The sequence below is a fragment of the Procambarus clarkii genome, chromosome 1 (genome assembly GCF_040958095.1).
Source record: "Procambarus clarkii isolate CNS0578487 chromosome 1, FALCON_Pclarkii_2.0, whole genome shotgun sequence".
Taxonomy (NCBI): Eukaryota; Metazoa; Arthropoda; class Malacostraca; order Decapoda; family Cambaridae; genus Procambarus; species Procambarus clarkii.
The window spans coordinates 65,066,333-65,077,460 of NC_091150.1; the positions used below are offsets into that span (position 1 = coordinate 65,066,333).

At 44.1% G+C, this 11,128-nt stretch overlaps 1 protein-coding gene across 1 annotated transcript in view; it reads left to right on the forward strand.

Moving 5' to 3' along the window:
• Positions 1-3,046, forward strand: part of LOC138358937 (exportin-7-like) — a 34,450-nt gene extending 31,404 nt beyond the window's left edge. The window contains exon 3 of the mRNA XM_069317430.1: positions 2,648-3,046. Coding sequence (XP_069173531.1) covers positions 2,648-2,889 — 242 coding nt within the window. The 3' untranslated portion in view covers positions 2,890-3,046. The remainder of the gene's footprint in view (positions 1-2,647) is intronic.
• Positions 3,047-11,128: the final 8,082 nt, after the last annotated feature.

Consider the following 11,128-nt stretch of genomic DNA (forward strand, 5'->3'; position numbering starts at 1 on the left):
GCGTTCCGGAGGGGTCCATGGGTGGTTGATGCTTGGTTGGTCAGGCCGGGGGTGCATCATGTTTTGTGTCCGGTTGCGGCGCTTCGCCGTTATTTGCGCGCCACAGCTTCTGTGTCCGGGGACGCGCTGTGGGTTGATCCGGTTTCCCTTCTTCCCTGTTCGCGGGTTCGGGTCTCTCAGGTCGTCCGCTGGGTTATTAGGTCCAGCCAGCCTGCGGTCTATCCCCATGCCCATGACGTTCGTAAGTTCGCGGCTCTTGCTGCCGTCTTTGGGAATATGTCTTGGTCTGATATTCGGGCGCGGGAATTTTGGCGGTCGAACAGGGTCCTGGCTGCTCGTTACCTTGTGAATGTCCCTGGGCCTCATCGGGCCTGTGTTGCTTTGGGTCGGCGGTTGCAGCCGGTTGTCTCGGCTTCGAGTTGAGGGGTGAGCGACGACCGCCTCCCGGGTAAGTCCCTCTTTTTCTGTCTGTGGGTAGTTAGCTCCGGGGAGCCGACGGGGCTCCCCCCAGAAAACCAGCGTTGAATGTAATGAAACGCCATTTTCTGGGTGAGTCCCGGAGGCTCCCCGGCATCCCTCCCTCCCTCCGGTCGGCGGTTTTTCGCGTTTTTGACATCCAGCCTCAAGAACTGAGGTGTGGGTAGCCGGCACGGGGGGTCTGGGGCTCCCCCTTCCCCCTCCCGGGGAGGGGGGAGCTGCGCAGACAGCGGCGCGGCAGTGTGTGACGTCACACTAGTTGCTTGTTTTCGGTTGGGGAGTTCTATCCACTAGTTCGGTTTTAGGTAGCAATTTTAACCAGAATAGGGGTTTGTTTTGGGGTGCTTACCTTTCTGGGTGCCTGTTCCGGTTGATGGCAGACATAGAATGCTTCCAACTACACGGGGGCTTCTATAGGCCATTGCTCCCCTTGCCTCTCTGAGGGGGCCTGGTTCTGGCCGTGGTCCCCGGTAGGCCTAAGAACTCCATACACATGACTGATGCCAAAGTCTGACATTAGCATATCAGCCTGGGATAGCTCCGGGGAGCCTCCGGGACTCACCCAGAAAATGGCGTTTCATTACATTCAACGCTGGTTTTTTGTGTATCTGAGTCAGTGCTTCTTGATTATCCTGTTTGGTGCTCCGGTGGACCTCTGTCCATGTTCCACGTCCTGCTTTTGGACTTCTCCGGTGTTCCGTTTTGGTACCGAGTTCCTGCGATTTCTGTGTGGTTTTCTGCAGGCTTCGGGTTGCACTGTCTGTGCGGGGGGGGGGTGGACTTTTCGGTCTGCCGCTCCTGCCTTCCTGGTTCCTTTTCTTGGAACCGGGTTTGCTGGGTTCCGGTCCTGGTGTCGGTTTTCCTTGTTCCTTTTCCGGACCGGGTGTGTTTGTTTTCCTGCGGTTCTCATCCTCGGTGGTTCTCCTCTTGGATGCCTCGGGATGCGTGTATCATTCTTCCCTGCTGGAGCTGGTTCTGTTGCTCCTTTGGGTTGCGGGGTCGCTGTTTTTAGATTCGCGTTTTGCACTTTCGATCGTGGTGTTCGTTTCTCGTCGTTTGTGTCGGCACAGGTGGGTTCGTTATTGGTCTCCCACCTGCATGTTTTGTCTAGGGGGCGGTGTTTGGTTTTCCTATCGCTGCGAAGGGTCCTTCGGTCTTTGATAGGGTTGGTTTGTCTTCCCTTCGGGGTTGTACTGGGACCGTTGTCTGAGATTGTCCTGTCACCTCATGTTGGGTGGTGCTGGCAGAGCCGCTCCTGCTTACGTTCAGTGTTGAGATTCCTTCTGCTCCAATCCACTTGCTGTCCTGGGCGTTGTTCCCCTCTGGCCTGCTCTTGAGTTTTGGGGCCGTCCTGGTCGTTGGCCTGGGTGGTGTTTTTCTTCTCGTTTTGGTCTTTTTGTTTCTGGTTTTGGTTGTTCAGTTAGGACGTGTGGTATCCGCCTCCCGGTTTCTTCCCTGTTTTACTTGTCTTTTGGTAAGGTAGCTTCTGGTAGCCCCAGAAAACCAGCGTTGAATATAATGAAACGCCATTTTCTGGGTGAGTCCCGGAGGCTCCCCGGCATCCCTCCCTCCCTCCGGTCATCGGCGTTTTCGTGTCTTTTTGACATCCAGCCTAAGAACTGCCAGTTGGATCGCCGGCATGGAGGGTCTGGGGCTCCCCCTTCTCCCTCTCGGGGAGGGGGGGTTGCGCAGACGGTGGCGCGGCGACGTGATGACGTCATGCTAGTTTGATAGTTTTGTTTGGGGAGTTCTGTCCACTCGTTTGGCTTTCGGTAGCAATAATTTCACCAGAATAGGGGTTTGTTTTGGGGCGCCTACCTTTCTGGTGCCTGTCCCAGTCGATGGCAGACATAGAATGCTCCCAATCACAAGGGGGTTTCTATAGGCCATTGCTCCTCGGGCCTCTCTGAGGGGGCCAGGTTCTGACTCGTGGTCCCCGGTAGGCAAGAACTTCTAGCACTTTGACTGATGCCAGAAAGTTATACATATCCATTCAGCCTGGATAGCTCCGGGGAGCCTCCGGGACTCACCCAGAAAATGGTGTTTCATTACATTCAACGCTGGGTTTTTTTTTTTTAAGTTTTTATATTAAAGAAACATAATTTTAGCGTATGAATGGTGTAGAATTGAAGTTAAGATAAAATATTAGATATTTGTTTTTCCATTTCAGGTTCAAGAATTTTGTCCGAAGAAGGCAACATTCCAAAGGATCAAAAATACCCTATGAGACTGAAAGGCATCAGTATCTGTTTCTCAATGATGAAGGCAGCTTTATGTGGCAACTACGTCAACTTTGGAGTCTTTCGCCTATACGGTGATGATGCCTTGGAGTCTGCATTACACACTTTGGTTAAGCTGCTGCTGTCAATTCCTCAGTCAGATCTCTTGGTTAGTAGTGTTTTGTGTGTGTAATTTTGGGAAATATAGAAATAATAAAAAAGTTGGCTTTACTTAATTGTTCACAAATTACATGTAGTAAATGAATGAAACCTTTTAGCACTGAAACATTGTCAAGCTTGAGAGGAGTGTAAGTTAGCTAGCAAACTGCCAACAGTCAGTTTGTTCCACATACACATAATATTCCTTACTTACCTAAGAGCTGAAGCTCAACCCTTGGAAGCACAGATAGGCGAGTACCCGGAGTTTAAAAAAAAATGAATTATTGACAGTTTTGTTCATGTTTGAGACTGTATCTGTCCTATTTTTATAAGAATTGATATAACCCTGAAAATTAATTAATCTTATTGGATTTTTTATATAATGTACTGGGAGTTGAGTTCAGTTTATTTTTGCAATATCTTGATTGAAAAGAACACTTGATTATGGATCTTCCAGGTTCTCATTCATTCATATATATATATATATATATATATATATATATATATATATATATATATATATATATATATATATTTATTTATTTATTTATTTATTTATTTTGGTAGCAGTCTTTCCTGTAGACATATATTATTAAATATGACCGAAAAAGTAAGATTAATAATTCTAACACGAATTTTCTCAATCTTTCGTACATTTCGTTTCACTGTTGGAGGTAAATCAAAAATCAATTCTCCAAAATTCATTTTTATTTCTAGTCTGACGCGACACGAGCGCGTTTCGTAAAACTTATTACATTTTCAAAGACTTTAGTTCACAAATACACAACTGAATGTAACTTACGCATCTCCGATTTTATATCTACATTTGAGTGAGGTGGAAGGGGTGATGTGGCATTAACACAAGACAGAACAAGATGTGGTATTAATAGGGTATTAATTTCATCAACACAAGACAGAACAAGAGTATTAATAGGGTATTAATTTCATCAACACAAGACAGAACACGAAACAATGGATATTGAATAGAAGTGTTTGTAGAAAGCCTATTGGTCCATATTTCTTGATGCTTCAATATTGGAGCGGAGTCTTGAGGTGGGTAGAATATAGTTGTGCAATAATTGGCTGTTGATTGCTGGTGTTGACTTCTTGATGTGTAGTGCCTCGCAAACGTCAAGCCGCCTGCTATCGCTGTATCTATCGATGATTTCTGTGTTGTTTACTAGGATTTCTCTGGCGATGGTTTGGTTGTGGGAAGAGATTATATGTTCCTTAATGGAGCCCTGTTGCTTATGCATCGTTAAACGCCTAGAAAGAGATGTTGTTGTCTTGCCTATATACTGGGTTTTTGGAGCTTACAGTCCCCAAGAGGGCATTTGAAGGCATAGACGACGTTAGTCTCTTTTAAAGCGTTCTGTTTTGTGTCTGGAGAGTTTCTCATGAGTAGGCTGGCCGTTTTTCTGGTTTTATAGTAAATCGTCAGTTGTATCCTCTGATTTTTGTCTGTAGGGATAACGTTTCTATTAACAATATCTTTCAGGACCCTTTCCTCCGTTTTATGAGCTGTGGAAAAGAAGTTCCTGTAAAATAGTCTAATAGGGGGTATAGGTGTTGTGTTAGTTATCTCTTCAGAGGTTGCATGACTTTTCACTTTCCTTCTTATGATGTCTTCGACGAAACCATTGGAGAAGCCGTTATTGACTAGGACCTGCCTTACCCTACAGAGTTCTTCGTCGACTTGCTTCCATTCTGAGCTGTGGCTGAGAGCACGGTCGACATATGCGTTAACAACACTCCTCTTGTACCTGTCTGGGCAGTCGCTGTTGGCATTTAGGCACATTCCTATGTTTGTTTCCTTAGTGTAGACTGCAGTATGGAAACCTCCGCCCTTTTCCATGACTGTTACATCTAGAAAGGGCAGCTTCCCATTCTTTTCCATCTCGTAAGTGAAACGCAGCACGGAACTCTGCTCAAATGCCTCCTTCAGCTCCTGCAGATGTCTGACATCAGGTACCTGTGTAAAAATGTCGTCAACATACCTGCAGTATATGGCCGGTTTCAAGTTCATGTCGACTAAGACTTTTTGCTCGATGGTACCCATGTAGAAGTTTGCAAACAGGACACCTAGGGGAGAACCCATGGCGACCCCATCTACTTGCTTATACATGTGCCCATCCGGGCTCAAGAAGGGTGCCTCTTTAGTACAAGCTTGGAGTAGTTTCCTCAGAATATTTTCTGGTATGTCAAGAGGAGTACAGGCTGGATCACGATACACTCTGTCGGCTATCATTCCGATTGTCTCGTCCACAGGTACGTTGGTAAACAGCGATTCTACGTCCAACGAGGCTCTTATCCCTGTGGCCCGTGTGCCCCGCAGTAAGTCAACAAATTCCTTTGGAGACTTCAGGCTGAAGGCGCAAGGAACATAAGGAGTCAGCAGGCCGTTGAGTCGCTTCGCCAGTCTGTACGTGGGTGTGGGTATCTGGCTAATGATTGGCCGAAGTGGGTTTCCAGGCTTGTGCGTCATGACATTTCCATACGCATATCCAGGTTTATATTCCCCAATGATCTTTGGCAGGTGGAGTCCGGATTTCTTGGCGTTCACAGTTTCGATCAGTTTGTTGACCTTTGCTTTTAACTAAGTTCTAAGTTTAACTGACCAAACTAAGTTCCAAAGGGTAACGAAGGACACTACAGCCGAATTAAAAGCAAAGGTCAACAAACTGATCGAAACTGTGAACGCCAAGAAATCCGGACTCCACCTGCCAAAGATCATTGGGGAATATAAACCTGGATATGCGTATGGAAATGTCATGACGCACAAGCCTGGAAACCCACTTCGGCCAATCATTAGCCAGATACCCACACCCACGTACAGACTGGCGAAGCGACTCAACGGCCTGCTGACTCCTTATGTTCCTTGCGCCTTCAGCCTGAAGTCTCCAAAGGAATTTGTTGACTTACTGCGGGGCACACGGGCCACAGGGATAAGAGCCTCGTTGGACGTAGAATCGCTGTTTACCAACGTACCTGTGGACGAGACAATCGGAATGATAGCCGACAGAGTGTATCGTGATCCAGCCTGTACTCCTCTTGACATACCAGAAAATATTCTGAGGAAACTACTCCAAGCTTGTACTAAAGAGGCACCCTTCTTGAGCCCGGATGGGCACATGTATAAGCAAGTAGATGGGGTCGCCATGGGTTCTCCCCTAGGTGTCCTGTTTGCAAACTTCTACATGGGTACCATCGAGCAAAAAGTCTTAGTCGACATGAACTTGAAACCGGCCATATACTGCAGGTATGTTGACGACATTTTTACACAGGTACCTGATGTCAGACATCTGCAGGAGCTGAAGGAGGCATTTGAGCAGAGTTCCGTGCTGCGTTTCACTTACGAGATGGAAAAGGATGGGAAGCTGCCCTTTCTAGATGTAACAGTCATGGAAAAGGGCGGAGGTTTCCACACTGCAGTCTACACTAAGGAAACAAACATAGGAATGTGCCTAAATGCCAACAGCGACTGCCCAGACAGGTACAAGAGGAGTGTTGTTAACGCATATGTCGACCGTGCTCTCAGCCACAGCTCAGAATGGAAGCAAGTCGACGAAGAACTCTGTAGGGTAAGGCAGGTCCTAGTCAATAACGGCTTCTCCAATGGTTTCGTCGAAGACATCATAAGAAGGAAAGTGAAAAGTCATGCAACCTCTGAAGAGACAACTAACACAACACCTATACCCCCTATTAGACTATTTTACAGGAACTTCTTTTCCACAGCTCATAAAACGGAGGAAAGGGTCCTGAAAGATATTGTTAATAGAAACGTTATCCCTACAGACAAAAATCAGAGGATACAACTGACGATTTACTATAAAACCAGAAAAACGGCCAGCCTACTCATGAGAACTCTCCAGACACAAAACATGGGGGGGTTGGACAAAATGTGACCCACCTCTGCTCTCAGTAATTGGCATTTTTCGGTACAAAAGGTCCTAATTTCAAACTGCGAATACCTGCTGAGAGCCAGAATTTGGCTCCAAAATATGGCTCAAGTTTCGAATTTGGGATGTTTGGGATTATTTGAAAACTGCAGGGGGGGGGGGTTGGACAAAATGTGACCCACCTCTGCTCTCAGTAATTGGCATATTTTCGGTACAAAAAGTCCTAATTTCAAACTGCGAATACGTGCTGAGAGCCAGAATTTGGCTCAAAAATATGGCTCAAGCGTTGATTTTGGGATCTCTGGGATATTTTGAAAACTGCAGGGAGGGTTTGGGCAAAAGGTAATCCATCGCTGCTCTCAGTAATTGGCATATTTCCCGTATAAAAGTCGTAATTTCAAACTGCAAATACGTGCAGAGAGCAAGAATTTGGCTCCAAAATATGGCTCAAGCGTTGAATTTGGGATCTCTGGGATATTTTGAAAACTGCAGGGAGGGTTTGGGCAAAATGTGATCCATCGCCGCTTTTAGTAATTGGCATATTTTCGGTAAAAAAAAGTCGTAATTTCAAACTGCGATTACGTGCAGAGAGCCTGAATTTGGCTCCAAAATATGGCTCAAGGGTCGAATTTGGGATGTTTGATTTAATTTGAAAACTGCAGGGGGCCTTGGGAAAAATGTGACCCAACGCCGCTCTTAGTAATTGGCGTATTTTCAGTATAAAGAGTCGTAGTTTCAAACTGCGAATCCATGTAGAGAGCCAGATGTTGGCTCCAAATTATGGCTCAAGCATCGAAATTGGAATATTTGGGATATTTTGAAAACTGCAGGGAGGGTTTGGGCAAAATGTGATCCATTTCCGCTTTCAGTAATTAGCATATTTTCGTTATAAAAAGTCGTATATCAAACTGCGAATACGTGCAGAGAGCAAAAATTTGGCTCCCAAAAATGGCTCAAGGGTCGAATTTGGGATTTTTGGGATGTTGAAAACTGCAGGTGGGTTTGAGCAAAATGTGACCTATCGCGGCTCACCGATATTAGCGTATTTTCGGTATAAAAAGTCGTAACTTCAAACTACTAACACGTGCAGAGAGTCAAAATTTGGCTCAAACATATGGCTCAAGAGTCGAATTTGGGATATTTGGGATATTTTGAAAACTGCAGGAGGGAGGGGTTAGGGGAAAATGTGACCCATCGGTGCTCTCAGTAACTGGCATATTTTCGGTATAAAAAGTCGTAATGTCGAATTGCAAATGCGTGCAGAGATTCAGAATTTGGCTCCAAAATATGGCTCAAGCGTCGAATTTGGGATGTTTGGGATATTTTGTAAACTGCAGGGAGGGGTTGGGTCAAAATGTGATCCACCGCTGCTTTCAATAATTGGCATATTTTCCGTATAAAAATTCGTAATTTAAAACTGCTAATACGTGCAGAAAGCCAGAATTTGGCTCCAAAATATTGCTCAAGGCTCGAGTTTGGGATGTTTCGGGATATTTTGAAAACTGCTGAGGATGTTTGGGAAAAATGTGACCCATCGCCGTTCCCAGTAATTGGCATACTTTCGATACAAAAATTCGTAGTTTCAAACAGCGAATACGTGCAGAGAGCCAGAATTTGGCTCCAAAATATGGCTCAAGGGTCGAGTTTGGGATGTTTGGGTTATTTTGAAAACTACAGGGGGGTTTGGGCTAAATGTGACCCATCGTTGCTCTCAGTAATTGCCATATTTTCGGTATAAAAAGTCGTAATTTCAAACTGCATATACGTGCAGAGAGCCAGAATTTGTCTCCAAAATATAGCTTAAGGGTCGAATTTAGGATGTTTATGATATTTTGAAAACTGCTGGGGAGGGGTTGGACAAAATGTGACCCATCTCTGCTCTCAGTAATTGGCATATTTTCGGTATAAAAAGTCCTAATTTCAAACTGCGAATACGTGTTGAGAGCAAGAATTTGGCTCCAAAACATGGCTCAAGGTTCGAATTTGGGATGTTTGGTATATTTTGAAAACTACAGGGGGGGTTTCGGCAAAATGTGACCCCATAGCCGCTCTCAGTAATTGGCATATTTTCGGTGTAAAAATTCGTATTTCAAACTGCGAATACGTGCAGAGAGCCAGAATTTGGCTCAAAAATATGACTCAAGCATTGAATTTGGGATGTTTGGAATCTTTTGAAAACTGCAGGGGGGTTTTCGGGCAAAATATGACCCATCGCTGCTCTCAGTAATTGGCATATTTTCGGTATAAAAGTTGTAATTCCTAACTGAAAATACGTGCAGAGAGCCAAAATTTAGGTCCAAAATATGGATCAAGCGTCGAATTTGGGATGTTTGGGATATTTTGAGAACTGCAGGGGGGGAGGGTGGGAGGTTTGGGGAAATTGTGACACATCGCTGCTCTCAGTAGTTGGCATATTTTCGGTATAAAAAGTTGTAATTTCAAACTGCGAATACGTGCAAAAAAAAACAAAATTTGACTCCAAATTATGGCTCAAGCGTTGAATTTGGGATGTTTGGGGTATTTTGAAAACATCATGGGAGGGGGGTGGGTTGCAAAATGTGACCCATCGCCGCTCTCATTAAATGACATATATTCGGTATAAAAAGTCGTAATTTCAAACTGCGAATACGTGCTGAGAGAAACAATTTGGCTCCAAAATATGGTTCAAGTGTCGAATTTGGGATGTTTGGGATATTTTGAAAACTGCAGAGGGGTTTGGGCAAAATGTGACCCATCGCCGCTCTCAGTAATTGGCATATTTTCGGTATAAAAAGTCGTAATTTAAAACTGCGAAATACAAGTAGAGAGCCATAACATGGCTCAAAAATATTGTTTAAGGGTCGAATTTGGAGTGTTTGGGATATTTTGAAAACTGCAGGTAGGGTTTGGGCAAAATGTGACCCATTGCCGTTCTCAGTAATTGGCATATTTTCAGTATAAAAAGTCGGAATTTAAACAGCGAATACGTGCAGAGAGCCAGAATTTAGCTCCAAAATATGGCTCAAGCTTCGAATTTGGGATATGTTGGATATTTTGAAAACTGCAGTGAAGGTTTGGGCAAAATGTGACCCATCGCTGCTCTCAGTAATTAGCATATTTTCGGTATAAAATTCGTAATTTTATTCTGTGAATACTTATAGAGAGCCAGAATTTGGCTCCAAAATATGGCTCAAGCGTCGATTTTGGGATGTTTGTGATATTTTGAAAACTGCAGGGAGGGTTTGAGCAAAATGTGATCCATCGCCGCTTTCAGTAATTGGCATATTTTTGGTATAAAAATTCGTAATTTCAAACTGCGAATACGTGCAGAGAGACATAATTTGTCTCCAAAATATGGCTCAAGGGTCGAATTTGGGTTGTTTGGGTTATATTGAAAACTACAGAGGGGGTTTGGGAAAAATGTGACCCATCGTTGCTCTCAGCAATTGGCATATTTTCTGTAAAAAAAATCGTAATTCCAAACTGCATATACGTGCAGAGAGCCAGAATTTGGCTCCAACATATGGCTCAAGCGTTGAATTTGGGATCTTTCGGATATTTTGAAAACTGCAGGGAGGGTTTGGGCAAAATGTGATCCATCGCCGATTTCAGTAATTGGCATATTTTTGGTATAAAAATTCGTAATTTCAAACTGCGAATACGTGCAGAGAGCCAGAATTTGGCTCCAAAATATGGCTCAAGCGTTGAATTTGGGATCTTTGGGATATTTTGAAAACTGCAGGGAGGGTTTCGGCACAAAGTGACCCATCGCCGCTCTCAGTAATTGGTATACTTTCAGTATAAAAAGTCGTAATTTCAAACCTGTGAATACGTGCAGATAGCCAAAATTTAGGTCCAAAATATGGATCAAGCGTCGAATTTGGGATGTTTCTGATATTTTTAAAACTGCAGGTAGGGTTTGGGCAAAATGTGACCCATTGTTGTTCTCAGTAATTGGCATATTTTCAGTATAAAAAGTCGTAATTTCAAATTGCGAATACGTGCAGAGAGCTAGTATTTAGCTCCAAAATATGGCTCAAACGTGGAATTTGGGATGTTTGGGATATTTTGAGAACTGCAGAGAGGGTTTGGGAAAAATGTGACTCATCGCTGCTCTAAGTAATTAGCATATTTTCGCTATAAAAAGTCGTAATTTCATTTTGTGAATACTTATAGAGAGCCAGAATTTGGCTCAAAAATAAGACTCAAGCATCGAATTTGGGATGTTTGGATATATTGAAAACTGCAGGGAGGGTTTGTGCAAAATGTGGTCCATCGCCGCTTTCAGTAATTGGCATATTTTCGGTATAAAAAATCGTAATTTCAAACTGCGAATACGTGCAGAAAGCCAGAATTTGAGTCCAAAATATGGCTTGAGGGTAGAATTTGGGATGT